This window comes from Mustela nivalis, assembly GCF_964662115.1.
Source record: "Mustela nivalis genome assembly, chromosome: 4".
NCBI lineage: Eukaryota > Metazoa > Chordata > Mammalia > Carnivora > Mustelidae > Mustela > Mustela nivalis.
In genome coordinates, this window is record NC_139023.1 from 7,176,471 (window position 1) to 7,196,582 (window position 20,112).

General features: G+C 36.3%; 1 protein-coding gene across 8 annotated transcripts in view; it reads left to right on the plus strand.

Moving 5' to 3' along the window:
* G3BP2 (G3BP stress granule assembly factor 2) overlaps window positions 1–20,112 on the plus strand; it is an 88,668-nt gene that overhangs the window by 65,539 nt on the left and 3,017 nt on the right. For 4 of the 8 annotated variants that reach the window (XM_082727013.1, XM_082727018.1, XM_082727011.1 and 1 more), the window contains 10 exons: window positions 5,228–5,346; window positions 7,973–8,054; window positions 9,078–9,251; window positions 10,355–10,445; window positions 11,417–11,519; window positions 12,040–12,220; window positions 13,203–13,301; window positions 17,473–17,575; window positions 18,783–18,911; window positions 19,471–19,589. In XM_082727013.1, coding sequence (XP_082583139.1) covers window positions 5,252–5,346; window positions 7,973–8,054; window positions 9,078–9,251; window positions 10,355–10,445; window positions 11,417–11,519; window positions 12,040–12,220; window positions 13,203–13,301; window positions 17,473–17,575; window positions 18,783–18,911; window positions 19,471–19,589 — 1,176 coding nt within the window. In that variant the 5' untranslated portion in view covers window positions 5,228–5,251. The remainder of the gene's footprint in view (window positions 1–5,227; window positions 5,347–7,972; window positions 8,055–9,077; window positions 9,252–10,354; window positions 10,446–11,416; window positions 11,520–12,039; window positions 12,221–13,202; window positions 13,302–17,472; window positions 17,576–18,782; window positions 18,912–19,470; window positions 19,590–20,112) is intronic. The other 4 variants (XM_082727016.1, XM_082727017.1, XM_082727014.1 and 1 more) reach the window with 1 other exon arrangement.

Genomic DNA, 20,112 nt, shown 5'->3' on the forward strand with positions numbered 1-20,112 from the left:
AGATATAATCATGTTGGTATTTTGCTGAATAAAAAGGACTGATTGTTTTTAATTAACAAGGGAAAGTACATTTTATAGTATCTATCCCAGTGTGAAAGAAATCTCCAGATTTCCAGGCGTTCATGGAAAAAGTGGGGTTTAATACATGTAATTTTACTTTATCTAAAAAGATTTCAGGAGATAGTTGTTCTTAAAAAAAAAAAAAAAAAAGATTTTATTTATTTGACAGATCACAAGTAGGCAGAGAGGCGGGGGAAGAGAGCCCATGCAGGGCTGGATCCCAGGACCCTGAGATCATGACCTGAGCCGAAGGAGAGGCTTAACCCACTGAGCCACCCAGGCGCCCCTTAAAAAATTTTTAATTTTGAAAAATTAAAACCATTTTTAGGGACGCCTGGGTGGCTCAATCAGTTAGGTGTCTGCCTTCCGTTCAGGTCATGATCCCAGAGTCCCGAGATAGCGCCCACATCCAGTTCCCTGCTGAGCAGGGAGCCTGCTTTTCCCTCTGCCTCTCCCTCTCCTAATGGCCTCTCTCAAATAAAATCTTAAAAAAAAAAAAAAAAGAAAGAAAAAAACAGAGAGGGAATTATTTAAAAAAAGTGGAAGGACCCACATCCCAGAATTTGCTTACCTAAGAGTTGGGTAATTTGCTGTGAATAATAAAAACAGCACAGTTGTTCCTGTAATCATATTTATTCTGAATGTGTAATTTGGATCTTTTGTTTTTCCTCCTAACCAGATTCTTGTATACATGGCTGTGTGTGAATTATAAATGCACACTTTATAGTACTCAGTTTTCCAATCTTAACTTTCTGTAGCTACTCAAACTACCTATTGGTTGTTCATTTATAATTTTTTTTTAAAGATTTTATTTTTATTTATTTGGCACAGAGAGATCATAAGTAGGCAGAGGCAAGCAGAGAGTGAGGGGGGAGCAGGCTCCCTGCTGAGCAGAGAGCCCTTATGTGGGGCTTGATCCTAGGACCCTGGGATCATGACCTGAGCTGAAGGCAGAGGCTTAATCCACTGAGCCACCCAGGTGCCCCCCGGTTCATTTATAATTTCATCCTAATGCTTCTTTGATGCCTTATGTATTGCACTGTTAATTTTCCTACTCAAAGGGAGAAAATGAGAAGATGGGCAAGATGCAGATGTTTGTGTAGAATAAATAAATCAGTGTGTCATTAAAAAATAGTAAGTCAGGTGTTACATTTTCCCCTTTTGCCTCTAATATCTTTATTTTCTGGTTGATGTGATTAATATCCACCGCTTATACTTTAGCCCACTAAATACTGACTCACGTTAAATCAGTTAGTAGTGAAGAAGTAACTGCTTTGTGAGTAGTTATATTTAAGTATAAATTATAGCACCATCCATTAGTAATTCTTTTCGTTTTGTCATTCCCCGTGGAAGTCTCCCTATGCCTAAAAATGGACTCCTCTGCCTAGACTCTGTATAGCTTTTTGTTTAGCCTTTTACCAGATAAGTATTGCCTTACCTCATCCACCATTTGAGGTTCACTTTTATTTTTTGTTTTCCCCCTTTAAAAAAAAAAAAAAAAAAGTTTGTTTATTTGGCAGAGAGAGAGAGAGAGAGAGAGAGAGAGGGAACACAAGCAGGGGAAGTGGGAGAAGGAGAAGTAGGCTTCCCTCTGAGCAGGCAGCCTGCTGCCTTGCTAGATCCTGATCAGGACCTGAGCCCTGAGCCACAGACGCTTAAACCTACTGAGCCACCCACGCACCCCTGAGGTTCACTTTTCAAGTTACCTCTTTTGAATAATAATCTTGTAAAAGTTGTCTTCACTGTGTGTCTACCTTTCCTGTCTCTCTGGTGTGTATTGATGATGTGACCACCACACTTTTGTGATTGTATATATACAACATACATATATATATGTGTGTATATATACGTGTGTGTGTGTGTGTGTGTGTATATATATATATATATATATATATATATATATATATATATATATATGGTGGGCATTTGAAAGCCTCTCAGATGTTTTCACAATAAGCCTTTAGTGTATTTTGACCTTTCTTTGATACTGATACATGTATTCACTGCGTTTTGTTTTGTTCTTTACTTTGGTTATATGTATGTGACAAAAATGGTAAGTAAATTTATCCTTTATAAATGTGATGGAGGATTTGGGATAAATGACAAAGTGTCATTGTAGAAAATCTGGAAATAAAGAAGAGAAGAAGAAAAACATGGGAATCTCCAAAGCCATAGCCAGTCCCTAATAGCATATCTAGTATTCACCATTTGAACAAAACTGTTTTGTATGTAGCTATTTTATTTAGAGGATAAGTTAGTATTGTCCCACGTCTTAGTGTTATTTTTGCATCAGTTACAGTATTAAAGCATGTATTCATTTTTAGGTTTTTTTATTTAAAAAAATTTTACTAGATAAGTCTACTGTTCTTCACACTTCACCATCATTCAAAATAAAAATACTATATTGTTTAGCTTTGTTACTTAAAGAAGCAAATGAGAATTCATTTATGCATTAGGATTTGTTATTCTTTATTGGAAGTTTTTAGGTTTGCTGGGGAACTAATGGCCCCTGAAATGACACTATCTGATTCTACTTTGTGAATTAAATTTTTCTTTTCTTTTTTTTAAAAAAAGAGTTTAATTGTAGGTGGTACAGAATTCAAGGTCGAACAAAGACTGCAAAGCAGACTGGCAGAATTCTCAGCTGGGTTTACTCTTACCGTAACAGCTAAGGTAGCAGTGGCTGAATAAGAGGAAGTAAAGACAAGACGAGGAGTCCCACTGTATGGATTTTTTTTTCTTTTTTTCTTTTCTGAAGTTTATTCTTGAATGTATAACAGCTCTGACACAACACTTCATTCTGGCTATAGGTGGCAACAGATGTAAATGGCAGAGAATCCAGCAACGGAAGTAGGGGGTCACCATCTGATGGAGACACAAGTAGCTGCTTGCTTTTTGCCAGATTTCTCAGCTTCCCCTGTGGCCTGGGGCCCTTCCACATAGTCTTCACTTGAGCTTCAAAAGCTTCTTGCCACTGCCTCATCCCCAGACGCTGCCACTGAAAGCAGTAAATTAACTATTTTTGAAAGCAAGTGAGGCATAAAAATTTTAACAGATTTGTGGGTTTTGTATATTGTTTCAAGACTGTTTTAAAAGGAGAGAAAACCTAATAGAGCATTATGTGAAAGTTGAATTGGGAATTGTTGGGATTTTGTAGAGCTATAATATTGCCTGTGGGCTCTGCCATGGTTTATTTATACACACTTTATTTATTTATGAGAGAGAGAGAACACGCAAGAGCCGGGGTGGGGGCAGAGGGAGAGGGGCAGGCAGACTCCCCACGGGAGTGTGGAGTGCCCCCCCCCCCCAACTCAGGACTCTGAGATCGAAACCTGAGCTGAAGTCCGCTGAGCCACCCAGGTCACCCTCGTATTTTTATTTAAAAACATTATCACAGTTGTAATGATTATGGCAGGTTCTCTTTGGCTATAAAGTTTTTTGTTTGAAGGAAATCTAGGGTAGGGCTCCTGGGTGGCTCAGCTGTTCAGGTTGTGATCCCAGGGTCCCACATCGCTCTCCCGCTGTGTCTCTCTGTGTCAAATAAAGAAAATCTTAAAAAAAATAAAAATAAAGGAAGCCTAGGGGCACCTGAGTGACTCAGTCAGTTAAGTGGGACTCTCTGTTTTGGCCCAAGTCATGATCTCAGGGTCGCCGTTGAATCTGTGTCTTCTGTGCTGATTGTGGAGCCTGTTGAGGATTCATTCTCTCTCTCTCTCTCTCTCTCTCTCTCTCTCTCTCTCGCCCCCCCACCCCTCCCCTCTCCCCCTACCTCTCTCACCAAAAAAAAAACACAACCCTACATTGTGATTTATTTGTTAAGCAGGAGTTTAAACTGTATCCTGGTTTGCCCAGTAAATACACACAGATACTGAGGGTGTTTTTTTTTTTTCTAATACTTTTAAGTGTAATAGGAAAGGATATTTGATTATAAATATATATATTTAAACAAGTAATATTTAACTTTCTCTTTTAACCCCCTTTTCCAGTTCCTAATGTTGTAATTTTAACTGTTCAGGGGGGCCTATAACCATGTGTAAGTCACTTACTTTAAATGATTGTGTGTTTCTATTTATATATCTTGTATTTGTTTTTCTTATTTTTAAGCCCCCTCCCTGTCAGCATAGACCCTCCTTCCCCCTGCGTCGTTTTTCTTGATCTTACCTTTGAGATTTGTGCTTAGCAGTACTTTACCATAGCACCTAACCCATTCTGTTTCCTATGAGCTTGTTTCCAATCCATGACAGATTCTAAACTTTTCATTTTATTGTAATTCCAGGTAACATACAGTTAACAGTTTCAGGTGTACAGCATATGGATTCAGCATTTCCATATGTCACCCTGTGTTGTTCACCTATTTAATCCGTCCCCCCTGCCCGCCTCCCCTCTGGTAACCATCAGTTTGTTCTCTGGTGTTAAGGGTCTGTTTCTTCATTTGTCTCTCTCTTTTTTTTTTTTTTTTCCCTCCTTTTGCTTGTTTGTTTTGTTTCTTAAATTCCACCAGATTATAAACTTCTTGAGGGCTGAAGTCTTAATCTTATTCCCCAGGCTGTCCCCTTTATTAAAGAGCACCTGGCAATGCTTTTTACTTAGTTAATGGAAAGAAATACTGGACCTACACCAAATGTGTTAAAAAAAAAAAAAAAATTCTGAGTACTCAGGTTATTGCTGGTTTTTAATGGTAATTATTATCATTTTGAAGCAGTGAAATAATTCTAAAGGAGAGTGAATGCAGAGAAGATATAAGTTGGTACTTTCCCATAGTAAGTCTACTCTCCAGGTCCTGACGTGTGCCTTCTGCCTAGTTTTCCAAAATAAACCATTGGAATCCAGGGACATAGATTATAGTCCCTAGAGGAGAGAGGTACTGTGACTGGAAAAGACTTGGTTATGGTGTTCATACTGTGAGGCAGGGGACTTTCTTGGGAATAAGAAAAAGAACTGTGTGGAGGTTGGGAGGGGGAAGGCATTGAGGAATAGAGACAAAGAGGAACTTCAGATGTTGGAAGTTACCAGTAGTTGTTGGGAATTTATTTTGTTGTTGTAAATTGTTTTTCAATAAATACATTACTTTTCTTTATTCCCTTTTGTATGGCTAAGAAAACTTACTTCCTGGAAATTTACAAAGATGACTTTTTAATAGTTACCGTTCTTGTGTTTGCTCCCTTAGCATTTGACATTGTGCAGCAAAGAAATGGTTATGGAGAAGCCCAGTCCGCTGCTTGTAGGGCGGGAGTTTGTGAGGCAATATTATACTTTGCTGAATAAAGCTCCAGAATATTTACACAGGTAAATTTTAAATGGATTATTTAGTACTTTTATTTAGTTTTGTTATCTTGAATAGGACTGCGTAGTATTTTTATCTTTCTTGTTTCATGTTCTGATTGTTTCTTTGCAAACCATAACCAATATTTTATCTAACGGCTAAAACCATTTTTTCAAGTTTTTTAAAAAATGAGATCACAGCGGTTCCTGGGTAGTTCAGTCAGCTAAGTGTCCAGTTCTTGATCTCAGCTCAGGCCTTGATCTCAAGGTTTTGAGTTCAAGCCCTGTTTGGAGCTCCATGCAAAAAATGAAATCCATGGTGAAAAAAAAGCATCACGTTTTATCCCATTATATAACATTTGCATATCTATGTACACACGTGTATATAATTATATCCTTCAGTATTTTGTATTTCATTTAAATAAACCTTGGGCCTGACCATAGGCTAATGGGTTCTAATCTGCAATTTGAAATCATAGTCATTAGTGAACTTTTTTTTTTAAGTTCCCGTTGGCAGTGTTAGAAAATGAACCATATAAGTGGTTATACTTGTGGAAATTTCTTCTGATTGATCTTCAAAATAGTATTCTTTGGTGAAACAGCAGTAGTAGCCTTGTTTACTATTTTGGCAGGAGTTGGACATCTGTAAGCTTACTTTTTCCAGAAGTTGAAATGAAATTGATTTATATTGTGAGTAGCATTTACAATTTTTGTTCTTCTGGTGTATTTTAGCAGGTGAAAGATAAGTGAGACTTTTTTTTTTTTTAAGATTTATTTATTTATTTATTTGACAGAGAGAAATCACAAGTAGATGGAGAGGCAGGCAGAGAGAGAGAGAGGAGGAAGCAGGCTCCCTGCTGAGCAGAGAGCCCGATGCGGGACTGGATCCCAGGACTCTGAGATCATGACCTGAGCCAAAGGCAGCAGCTTAACCCATTGAGCCACCCAGGCGCCCGATAAGTGAGACTTTTATAGGATTAGTTTTTACAAGTATTTGTAGACCACACCACCATGTAAGCTAAGGCATAAATCATTGCCACTTCATATGGAAAAAGCTGTTAAAAAGACTTACTTATGTTCCTTTAGCTGGGTCCTCTTTTATAAATGCGCTGGGCATTCTAAAGTTAGATTTTGCAATATGTCTTGTATTATTTCATGATATTTTTCTGTAACAAGTACCCTCCTCAAAAAAAAATCCAAAAGTGAATACCTGTGCATTTTTCTAATTATAGAAATAAAAGATGTTCTTATAGGCAGTGTATGTAAAGGAGTTTTTGGGTGGAGAGGGGAGAATGGAATTAATAAGACCTTTCCTTGTCTGAAATTTAGTCTTTATATAATGTAGGTATTAGCTTTTTTTTTTTTTTTTTTGTAGTGACGGTCAGGGTCAGGGTCTCCACAATCATTTAAAAAAACAAACCCATAAACTTGTTTTAAACTTAGCTTGTGTAACCAGTTTACCTATAAATGAAAATCAGTAATTTTTCGCCTGTTAACAAACTGTGATCAGTATCATTTGTGCATCTTTTTGCACCTTTCTAGTTATTTTCTTAAGGTCCTAGAAGTAGAATTGTTAAATCAAAGGTATAATTATCTCTAAGGATTTTCCTACACTTAACAGTCAAGTTGTCCTTCCAACAAATGGTAGAAGTTCACAGGTTTGCCAGTGGTACATGCAAGAAAATAGTGTAAACTTAAAATTACAGGTAATAGTTAAAAATGTGAGCTGTGGAGCTAGACTGTCTGGGGTCATGTCTTAGCAACCCCACTGGATTACTGTGTGGCCTTAGGAGAGTTAATTTGATTTTTTCTGAACTTCAGTTTTCTCATTTACATAATAGTGCTTATTTCATGAGGTTGTTAGGGGAAGGGTAAGTAAATAATATGTAATGCACTGAGAACATTGCTTGGCATAGAGGAAGTCTTACATACATGTTTCAGTAACAATAGGAGCTGAGTTCTCTTTATGAAAAAATTAATTTTGCATGTTTGATAACATTAATTTAGAAATATATTAATTCTAATTGCTTTAGGTATTGCAGAGAAATACCAATTTATCATATACTTAAGAGCAGTATAAAATATTAATGAAATATCAGAAACTGAAATAATGTAGATTTTCTTATTTAGTCTCTGAATTATTTCACTTATTATAAATCTTACTAAACTGTTTTAATCTAAGATTTTGGAATTAGTAATCATTTGGAACTTTGAGTAGAATGTTAAACAGCAGCTGATTCCAAAACAAATCTAGATAACTTGAGTTTTTTATCTAAAGGGAAAAACTGGGTCAATTAGTACAGCATCAGTATTTAGAATGTATTTTGAATATCTCATTCTTCCACCTCAAAAAATAGATATAATAGGAATTAGATGAGAGTTGCAAGTGATTGAATGTATTTCCAGTGTGCCAGGCCAGAATTCTGTCGTTGCTTATTTAATCCTTACAACAACCCTATGGAGTAGTTACTATTTTGCGTTTGATAACCAAGGAAACTGCTTAAGGACTATAAGTAACTTTATCAGGATTATACCACTACTGAATGACAAAGCCAGACATAGAAACTATGTCAGTTTTATACCAGAACTCTGCTGCCTCTTAGGCCTCTTTTGACAATTGAATGTTAATGAATTCTCATTGGCTTTATAGGTTTTATGGCAGGAATTCTTCCTATGTTCATGGTGGAGTAGATGCTAGTGGAAAGCCCCAGGAGGCTGTTTATGGCCAAAATGTAAGTACCAATTTCATATACATTTTAAGTTTTTTCCCTTTTTTCTTGTTTTAAGATAGTTGAAAACGGTCTTTTTGTGCCAATGGATTTCTTCCCGAATGTACTTAGCACTTGTAACTAGAAGTTGTGTTACAATAGTTGTTAAATGAGCTTTCAGTTCTTACAAATATCCATTTTGTTTGAAACAGGGTGTTACATTGGGTTGGATACCAAGGAGAAGATAGGAAATTATCTATCCTTGATGTATTTTATTCATAAAACAGTTGAGAACAATAAGTTTATACAGATACGGGCTAAACCTTATGTTATAAGAGTGCACAGAAGTATATGGTGCTTTATGACATTATATAGAGGATATGGGACTTTAGCTAGATGCTGAATTACAAAATTTGGCCTTACCGTACAAAAGGAAATTAAAAGTAGAAGAAATGGTACAGCAAACCCAGTAAAGTAAAATCAGCTGTGAGGCTAGGGAGTAGTCAACACAGTTTGTATGAATGATTAAAAACATAATACAGGAGTGCCTGGGTGGCTCTGTCAGTTAGGTGATTGCCTTCGACTCAGGTCATGAGCCTGGTGTCCTGAGATCGAGCCCCAAATCGGGCTCACTATTTAGCCAGAGGCCTGCTTCTCCCTCTCCTTTTGCTGCTCCCCCTGCCTGTTCTCTCCTGCTGTCTCTCTGTCAAATAAATAAATAAATCTTTTTAAAAAAAAAAATCCCAAACCCCAAAAGCTTAATAAAGAATAGTGAGAGAGAGCTATATAAAGCCTGTATTATTGCTTAATATGAGATAGCCATATGAGATAGTGATCTCTTGTATTGAGCTGTGACATGTTGAAAATGGTGGTTTAGAAACTTCAACCTGGCAGTAATGCATGTCATGGTGGGAAGGATTCAAATGAGATCGATAGATTATGTAGTTAATATTTTAGAGTTGTGAGGAGATCGGGGAAGCTCAGATAATATGAACTAATGAAGTGTCACGGCAGTTTGTTTTCCATCCTTCCTTTCTTCTGTTTCAGGATATACACCACAAAGTATTATCGCTGAACTTCAGTGAATGTCATACTAAAATTCGTCACGTGGATGCTCACGCAACCTTGAGTGATGGAGTTGTGGTCCAGGTCATGGGTTTGCTATCTAATAGCGGACAGCCGGAGAGGAAGTTTATGCAGACCTTTGTTCTGGCTCCTGAAGTAAGTTTTCCTCTCATTTCATTTTCATTTGTATGATTTTATTTGATTTGTTCTTACTTGCTTGAACAGGTTTAGATATGCATGTAGCTAAACTTGAGAAGTTGGCATTGAACCCGTTGATAAACATTTGACCCTTGAGCAACACAGGGATTTGGAGCACCCACCTCCCTTGCAGCTGAAAATCCACATACAGCTTCTGACTTTTCAAAAACTTTACTAATAGCCTTATGTTGACCAGAAGCCATACTGATGGTATATTTACCATTAACACGTATTTTGTACCTTATATGTATTCTATAATTCTGTATTCTTACAATAAAGTAAGTTAGAGAAAGGAAAATGGTATTAGTAAGAGAAAATACATTTATAGTACTATATCGAAAAAACTCAGGTCAGTGGACTTGTGCAGTTCAAACTTGTGTTGTTCCAGGAGGCAGCAGTAATTTGAGCTTTGTGTGTGTACACCCTTTGCCTGGCTTTTTTATTTTTTTCACCTTGCCTATTTAAAAGTAAGTCTACTGATAGAAATGTTTCAATAGATTTACTAAGATTATAGAATTAATATAAAAATATTTTATTTGGTAAGTTACATGGCAAAGTTTCATGTGTTAATTAGTTTTGGTTCTCTTCTCTTGAGCACGCGTCTCTTGAGTTCCAATATTTGAGTGCTCTTCTATACTACTTTAATATAGCATGTTTAGGGACGCCTGGGTGGCTCGGTTGGTTTAGCAGCTGCCTTTGGCTCAGGTCGTGATCCCAGCATCCTGGGATCGAGTCCCACATCGGGCTCCTTGCTCAGCAGGGAGCCTGCTTCTTCCTCTGCCTCTGCCTGCCATTCTGTCTGCCTGTGCTCACTCTCTCTCCCTCTCTCTCTGATAAATAAATAAAATCTTAAAAAAAAAAAAAAAAGGCATTTGTCTTTAAAAAAAAATATATATATATATATATATATAGCATGTTTAATTTTAGAAGATTTTCCTGAGTCTACATAATATTTCTATAGTGTTAAAATAGATATTGCATATGCCATGTAATTTGTTCTTTTTATGTAGTGCCATATTTATGAGTGTTTAATGGAATATTTGGATTTTGTTTTCCTGTAGGGATCTGTTCCAAATAAGTTTTATGTTCACAATGATATGTTTCGTTATGAAGATGAAGTATTTGGTGATTCTGAACCAGAACTTGATGAAGGTGAGGTTAAGATTGAAGGCTTCTATCCATACTCTTTAAGGACATGAAAAATATGAAACTTAAATTTGCCTCTGTTATAACAGAGTTAAACCCTCTTTTTCCCTTTTGCTAAAAAGAAATACGTGTTCATTGTATGACATTATATAAAAATCAGACGTAGAAAGTAAAACAGAATTCAGACTCATCCTATATATAACCAAGAGTTATATTGTGAGTTTGTTTGGATTTCACCCTTAGCAGTACTTATTTTTATAAAAATGGAATTCTGCTAGTTCAAAGTTTGTTCTTTTCTATTTAATATATCTTCCTTGGCTGTGAATTTTTTGTTTATATCATAATTATTGATCTTTAATTTATATTTGTTTTCATTATCGTACTATTGAATAGATGTGACATAGGAAACCGAGTTACGGCTTAATACCATTTTATTTCCTATCCTTTCCTTTTCTTACTAATAGATCATTTTAAAAAATGAGGGCACCTGCGTGGCTTAGTCAGTTAAGTGCCTGACTCCTGAGCTTGACTTGGGTATTGATCTGCAGGGTCATGAGTTTGAGCCCTGCATTGGGCTCCACACTGGGCTTAGAACCTACTTAAAAAAGTAAATAAAAGGATCCCTGGGTGAATCAGTCAGTTAAGTGCCTGCCTTTGGCTCAGGTCCTGATACTGGGGTCCTGGGATCGAGTCCCACATTGAGGTTGTAGCTAAGTGGGGAGCCTGCCTCTACCTGCCACTCCGCTGCTTGCGCTCCCCTTCTCGCGCTCTCTGACAAATAAATAAAATCTTAAAGAAATAAATGACAGTAAATGCCAAACTTCATTTTGCTTGTGTTTCACTTAAGAGAACAGGGAATGCTTTAGTAAGAACAAGGTCAATTTTTTGAACTATCATATCACTTCCTTAGACATGAAAAACATGCACATGACATTGTTGAGTCTCTTATAAAAGAAATGTGTGTTCTGTATTGTCAGAATCAGAAGATGAGGTAGAAGAGGAACAAGAAGAAAGGCAACCATCTCCAGAACCTGTGCAAGAAAACGCTGATAGTGGTTACTATGAAGCTCACCCTGTGGCGTAAGAACAGAGTTTGCTGGGCCAGATTCGGTCTGAACTGTAACGTAGTTGCTAGGTGGTTTTGGTTCCTAGGATTACTCTTAGAAGTCAGTTTTTGATAAAGTTACCTGGCAGGCCAGTATTTGAGGCCCGGTTGTATGTGCGTGTGTGTAAGAAATTTGGAAAGAGTTGTTTTATTTACATAAAAAATTGAACATGGTTTTTCCCAAAACACTGTTAACTTGCTGATAATGCAGAATAGTTGAGACAACACAGAGAGCGTTTTATTTTCATAAATATGGCGTTTATTTATAGGTAGTATTGAGATGAATATTTTCAGTAACTTAGTAATTCCATTTAAAAATGTTGGGGTTAAAGAGATGCTGCTTATGACTGTTACTCCCTTCCACCACCTAGTTCTTACTGGACTTTGGCTTCAAATCTGCTTATTACGAGTTATGCCCATTAGAGAAATGCTCTATTTTATTTAGAACTGATAATTTCAGTCATACTAAAAAATGAACAAAATATCTTGTTGTAGTAATGGCATAGAGGAGCCTTTGGAAGAATCCTCTCATGAACCTGAACCTGAGCCAGAAGCTGAAGCAAAGACTGAAGAACTAAAGCCACAAGTGGAGGAGAAGAACTTAGAAGAGTTAGAGGAGAAGTCGACTTCTCCTCCTCCTGCCGAACCTGTTTCTCTGCCACAGGAACCACCAAAGGTTAGATCAGAGGAGCTCTTTAGGCCTGTAGCAGCATACTTTCACATTTGGTGCCATTGATGAAGCATGACCTTTGTTCTACTATGTTAAATCGTTGAATATAGTAAACTACGCTTTTTTTATGTATATGAAAGCTGTGGGGTTTTGTAATCCTGAGGAAATTTCTTTGTATTTATGTGCCCCTGCCTCCCCGGCCAAATATCCCTAAGAGTGAAACTTAGGGTTAATCCTTGTCTGAACACAGTGTTTAATCTCTCACATGAAATTATTTGAGTCCATGTATAAAGCTGAGAGTTGCTCTTCCATTCTGTAAGTCCTCTGGGCACAGATGCAACTGGAGTCATGAAATCTCCCAACTTAAACAAGTTGGCCTATGAAAAGAAGAGATACCATTATTTCTGGTTAAAATGGGAGCAATTTCCTTACTACACCAATTAAACTACCTTGGAAAGAAAAGTGACACCCATAGTGTATCATTTAAGCGTACCTAAAACATCTTTTATCTTTCCGTAAAGTAGAAAGTTAAAGTATATATGGGTAGTGAGAGGAGATTCCTTGTTCAATTTGTGAATGTCTGTTAAAATTTCCAGTGAGTACTCTCTTCTTTCCTGTCCTTCCCCTCAACACCATCACACACCTTATCTTCCCCCCCCAAAGGGGAAAGAAACTGGTTCTATTAGGTTCTTATTTTTCTAGCATGTGTAGTTAGTGGTTTTGTTTTCCATTGCTCATCTCCTTAGAGCAAATAGGAACTTGCTTGTGGATTTATTTAGCAGTCAGACAAAACGAATAATCTTGCATAATGAGATTCTGAAAGCTGGCACATAGACTGGCATGTGTGTGTGTGCCTTTCTCTTGAGGAGGCCTCCGATATAGAACAATAGTTGAGAAATGAAAAGAAAATATATATTTGGAAGTTTCCCTATAGGAATGTTGGTGGTTTTCCATGATTAGTAGTCTAGGTTTGTTGCATTTCCTGCAGGCTTTCTCCTGGGCTTCAGTGACCAGTAAAAACCTGCCTCCTAGTGGTACTGTTTCTTCCTCTGGAATTCCACCCCATGTTAAAGCACCAGTCTCACAGGTAACCCATCTGTGAACACATTGGATTGTATCCTTGTTACATTGCCAATTGCTTATCTTTTTTATACTTTTTTAAATGAGTCAATCAGAAATTATGGATAAAATATTTTAAAAAATTGTATTAAATGTCAGTGCACCCACTTTAAATGCCAAATCTCTATCATAATCTGCATAGGTGGTATTTGGGGCTTGGGTGTGAAATACACATTAAGTTGGTTTGATTGATAGACAGATAAAGTGAGTCATTTAAAAGGCTTCTTAAAATAACAAAAAAATGTTCCTTTTAAAGTTTAAAATTTATTTAGCAAAAATATTTTAAGGAAGGCACAAAGTAGTATGGCATTATAAAAATCAGTTTTTAAAAAAAAGAAAAAAAGAAAAAGAAAACTTTAAAAAATACACAACCTAAGCTCTCAGTCTGTAAGTGGTTCACTGTTTAATTGAAGCCTGTACCAACTTATGACTGTAGTGTTCACTTAACGGATCATTCCAGCATTCTGCTTTCCATCTGTTTGTCATCTTAACCCATTTCAGAGCTTTCAGAAACATTGAAAATAAGACACTGGCTACCTGGTGTGTTTATTAGGTATAGTTTAAAATTAAATTATAATTAAATTTATAGTACAGTTAAAAGGTATTCAGTTCTTTTTTCAACATTTTGAGTCATACTTTATTCCACTAGAAAATTTACATTTAAAATGGTTCATGCATTTACAGTTATTTGTATATGCCTCTTACATGCTCTAAAGAGTGAAACTTTGAGGTTTCAAAAAAAGTAGTAATCATTAGACAGTCCTTACGATGTCGGTGCACATAGTCAGCTCCGTAATAGCTGATACATGGGCTCAGGATACCTGTTGTTAACATCAGGAAGTGTTGTGTACTGTCAGATCACAAACCAGAATTCTTAGTGAAGGAAATTAATTTGTCAAGCACAAGCCTTCTGAAGACCTGAGAGTGACTTCGGAATTTTCTTTTGAATTGCTTGATATCTCGTCACGTTTGCATCTGGCATCCTTCGTCTTCCGAGCGTCGGCTGCGCTTACTTTAAACTACCACTAGTTAAAAGTTAGAATAGCTAATGCTTGTTCTGCCTTTAGTATATGCCAGGCCTTGTGCAAAGTACTTTATGTTCATTCTCAGCTAATCCTCAGTCCCTCTGAGGGTGGTTATTGTTACTATTGTTGTTTCACAGATGAGTAAATTGAGGCCTAGAATGCCTCACCCTAAGTCAGACAGCTTTATGCTGGGCTTTGAGTTCATGCACTTTGACACCAGAGTCCCTTTGTGACTCACACAAACCTGTAGATTTCTTTAGCCCTTTGGAGGGAAATGTATCTTCTTTTACATCAAAGAAGAGTACTATTTTTAAGGCCTGTCTAAATTACATTAGATCCTGTCCTTTTGTCCAGGGGAATTTTTTTTTTTTTTTTTTAAGTTTTGAAGTTATTTATTTTTTTAATTGTAGGAGACCCATACTTATTAAGACATATTTAAACAGATACAGTTTATAAACCTTAACTTTCTGGGGTGCCTGGCTGGTTCAGTTGGTAGAGCATCCAACTCGATCTTGGGGTTGTGAGTTCTAGCCCCACATTGGTGGGTGTGGCAATCACTTACATAAATAAAACTAAAAAAAAAAAAAACTTTTCTGATCTTTTTTAGGCTGTATTTAGAATGGATTCATGATTTTTCCGTTTGATTTAATAAACCCTTCTGTTTATTACTTTGGTGTAGTTTCCATTTCCTTAACACCTTTAGCACAGTTTAATAAAAGGAGAATTTTAATTTATTGGTAGGAATTAACTTAGAAGTAGGTAAGGTAATTTCTTGGTGAAAAGGTTTTGTCTGGAAATTGACTAGTGTATCTAACTAGCTTATGTTCAGTTGAAGAATTTCTTGTGGTTTTACCTGCTGTCATTGCTTTGATGGTTGTATTTTTATTTCATATTCTGTTTGACCTTCTTTTGTGGAATTTGTCGTCTGAGCACACTTTCTGGTTGCATGGAATTAATTAATTTGTAAGTCTCTAAAGTGTAGTATGTGGTATGTTATCTATTTTATCTTATTGGAGTAAATAATTCTAATCATGAAATTGAGCCTGGAGAACTATAAATACACAGCTGGCTTAGTTAATATGTATGAATCAGTTATTGAAAGGAATATTGTTAGATTTTTGGTCTTGGTTTTTCTTTTGCATTGGCATCATCAGATATCTTCTGAAAGTCAGGTTGCTAAATCCCTGTATGAATTACTTGAAAGGCTTTGGAAATTGTTTTTAATTTTAAATCCTTAAAGGATAGTGAACTTTTCTATTTTGCTACTTGCAGTTATTTTTGGTAAATCAGTTTTGAAAAAAATTTAGGTCAGTGAGGACACCTCTTAAGTTCTTGATATCATTTGGATTGAGTGAGTCTAAGGTTTTTGTGCAGTTTCTAGATTAAAAGGTACATTTGCTATTTGTATTAATTTCCTAAACATAACTAGCTTCATCAAACTTTGTTAGGGTACATCTATTCTTTAATTCTGTTTTATGTTCATACTGAAGTCAGTTGGTGCTTTTAGGCCCCCTTAGTGAAATTTGTAAATAACTGCCTAAAAAGGCATCACATTTCAGCTCAAATTACCATAGAGTTAAACCCAAATACAGATAGCAGTGGTCTCAGGGTTATAACATAGAATCCCTTGTCAGGCACAGAACATTCTCCTACAATTTCAAGACAAAAATGTAATTTAATTTTAAATGAACCAAGAGTTACTGAACATTTATGTGTAACATCACTGTGCTTGGTTTTTGGGTGTTGTAGAAATGAATTAAGATAAGGTACAGTCCTTAGAGGAATAAATACATATAAATAATTGAGAAAACTGGAGAGAGTTAAAAAAATTATTTTTAACTAGCAGAGTTCTAGAACATGGGAGGCAAGTTGATCTTGAGGGAAATGGGAAATCTTCATGGAAAAACAACTTGGAAAGAGACATCTGTTAAAAACTGCTAGGATCGGAATTAATATGCCTTTTGATTACAGTGGGTGAAATCCTTTGCAGCAAATTGTCATTTTTGAAAGAAACATAACTGTTTATATCAAAATTTGTCCTTGTAAATTATGATATTCCAGTTAGATAAATGATGAAAAAGTTTGGGACACTGGCTGGACTGAGGTCCTCAGAGATGATCAGACATAAAGACAAGGCTGAAACCACTAGTTTTCTGATTTTGAGGAGGACATTTTCTTCATATCCTGCTGAGTGTTTTCAGCATTCTTTGAAGGTGTATTTTGTCTCTTCCTTGGACCATAAATATTTGGGCAGTAGATGGCCGAAGAGTATGGGAATACTGAAAATGCCACTGTATTAGGGAAAAGGTAATAGCAGATACAGATGTTATTTTGTTTTATAATAGTTAATTTTATGTGTGTAATTCAGCAGTTAGCAGAAATTTTTGGAAGTCATCTTAGGATGTCCTATTACTCCCTACCTGCCCCTGCCCCAAGGTTCATTAAAAGAAAAGTGGTGGGGTCAGTCCTTAAACAATGACCTGTCTTTCCCATAAGGAAGAACAGTAGGAAGCTAAAGGACTCCTTGATTCTGATCAAGAGGTGTTTACATGTGTCTGTCTTGTTTGTTCAATTTTAACTTAAAAGAAGGATTATTTTAGTTGCCAGAGTAAGCTAAATTGTGTATTTTGAACTATCCATTGTTTTAAGATTTATTTATAGGGGGGTTTAAAGCTACTGGCTAAGCACTTAAATTTGAAGGGCAGCTAGATAATTAGTATGTGTCACAATTTTGTGTAAAATAAAGATGGCTGTTTATTTTGGATATGCATTTACATGGAGTGGCTCATCTTGCATTTTTGTGATTTTTGTAGCAGTACCTTTAATGCTGTCTCAATGTGGATGTAAATTTATTGGAAAAATGTGGTTGTAAAAAGCAGCTTATTTTGGGTTAGATATCCTTGAATGGGAAAACAGACCTACTCTACAGTCCTAGATTGGTACAGAATATCTTTATAAAAATTAATTCTTCATATACATAGGACACCATGTTAAAAATATTCTGAACTTAAAGTTACCATTATGTGTGCTGGTGACTTGCTGTTAGTTGCTTTAGTTGTTTTGTCTCCTATGGAATGAGTTTCTTTATAATGTGTTTTTTCCCTTGTATTTTAGCCAAGAGTTGAAGCTAAACCGGAAGTTCAGTCTCAGCCACCTCGTGTGCGTGAACAACGACCTAGAGAACGGCCTGGTTTCCCTCCTAGAGGACCGAGACCAGGTGAGTCAGCTGCCTCTGAGGCCTTTCACATTTAGTACTTGGAAAGTTGGAAAAGACTGAGCTTAAAATGCAATAATGTGTTTTATATACTGTTCCTCTCAGTACAAAATTTCTTAAAGGATTAAGTAACTTGCGGAAGTACAGTCTGGGGCAGAACAGCTGACTTGTAGGGGAGGATTAGTTGACATGCAATGGAGACCTGTATTTTGAAGGTGTAAAAATTTTGAGACAGATTTGATTTGGTTATTGTCACTGGTTTTAAGAATTCAAAACCGAGCTGCCAATAACCTACTCTCTTACTTAGCACTCTTATCTCTTCACAGATAAACAATAAGCACACCCTGATTCTTCTTATTTTGATTGTCTTAGGTATTAAGTAAGTTGCCATGATTTTTGACTTGTTTCCATTGTTAGCTAATACGTGTAGCACCTCTATTTGAATTCTATAAGTATGTTTAGATTGCCTTTGGGAGGAGGTGGGCGATAGTACCTATTAATAGCATATGTAATTATTCCCACAAAAGTAAGATTAAGTGATGTGTGACTAAACCAGAAGTCATGGGAACTGGAGTTTGTCCTAGCTTTGCTACTGCTTGAGTTCATGGTCTTAGGTGAGACCCTTAAAATACGAGCTTCTCTTATGCCATTTAGTTATTACACAAACTTTTCTTGTGCGATGCCTTTCTTATATACCTCACTGTGTTCTTTGTGTTATTGGATCAAATAAAACTTTTTATATAAATTTGAGCACATTAATATGTATATAGGCTATCTAAATGAGATATTATTACTATTAAATTTACCAATTTGGCTATAACTTCATACAACCAAAAATTAATTTGCAAACTTCAAAACACTGAACAAATATTTAGAACAGATACATCTCACTATCTGAAATTTGTTTGGTTCCTGGGTGATGGAAAGAGTTTGGTTAAGGAGGAACATTTGTACTAATGTTGGACTTTCGTATAATCAGACCAGTAGATCTAGAAGAGGTACTTAAGTGATCTAGTCAATACCCTCACTTTACACTTAGTGTCATGTTATTTTCTAACTAACCTACTAATAATAGGCACTTCCACCTCTGTTCAAGGAGCTCACTATCTTATTAAACTAAAACAGGAATATCTACTGTACATTCATTGCTTTGAGCTTTATTACTATGTGACATTATAAACTTTAATATCTGTCCTATTCCTTTTCTCAGGCAGAGGAGATATTGAACAGAATGAATCTGACAACCGTAGAATAATCCGCTATCCAGACAGTCATCAACTTTTTGTTGGTAACTTGCCACATGATATTGATGAAAATGAACTGAAAGAGTTCTTCATGAGTGAGTAGTTTGTTTTGGTTTATTGGAAAATTAAGCAGGGGGGAATAGAGCTTTTTTTATAATGTAATTAGAACTTAAAAGCACGTTTATCTCTCTAAACTGTATGTCCCCAGCTACCAATCACTTTAGTTGATCAAAAGGGAGTAGAAGGTTGTATTGGATATTCCCCAGGACTGTACCTAGTGTTGACTGGCCTAGTTGTAGAGGTTAGAAGAAAGAGCCGATGCAGACTTAAAATTGGGGATGAGATTCTTGGGGCAAGTTTAAGTCAGAAATAGAAAATGTCAGTGTTTTTGTAACACCATGCAGCTAACTTTCCTTTTGAGAGGACTCATTGAGAAGGGGAACAAAACAGGCGGCCGGGCTAGTCGTTGGAGTCTTTCTGTGAATGACTTGTATGAGTGAATAATGTACCTTGGTTGTCACTGGATGAAGCAGCTTGTAACTTTTATTTTGAAATGTTTCAAGTAGATTAAAGTTATTTTTCCTCAACAATTAGAGCTACAAAGTATTCTTTTTAAATATTTAACCCTTGGTGTAATAATACATATTTTCGCAGGTTTCGGAAACGTTGTGGAACTTCGCATCAATACAAAGGGTGTTGGGGGAAAGCTTCCAAACTTCGGTTTTGTGGTTTTTGATGACTCTGAACCAGTTCAGAGAATCTTAATTGCAAAAGTAAGTGACTGAAAGGGTGTACATAGTTCAAGACTTTATCATTCCTATTGTTTGTAATACTCATTTGGTGTATTTTAAAGCCATAGAAGCACTTTTCTTAATGGTGAAGCTAAAGATAGTTTACTAGAAATGGTATTTATGCAAAGAATAAAGATTTATTAGTAGTTTTAAAGCTTGAGGTATGGATTATTTTCTGTTTATTACTTTTTTTTTTTTTAGCACACAATTACTTATAATAGTGCAATTTGAGGGGTGGATTATTTTATTTATTTATTTACTTAGTTATTTGATAGGGATCACAAGTAGGCAGAGAGGCAGGCAGAGGGGTTGGGGGGAAGCAGGCTCCCCGCTGAGCAGAGAGCCCGATGCAGGGCTCCATCCCAGGACCCTAGGATCATGACCTGAGCCGAAGGCAAAGGCTTTAACTCACTGAGCCACCCAGGCGCCCTGAGGTGTGGACTTTTTAAATCACACTATTTGCTCTGGTGAAGAGGGTTGGAATAGATTGCATATTAAAAATTTC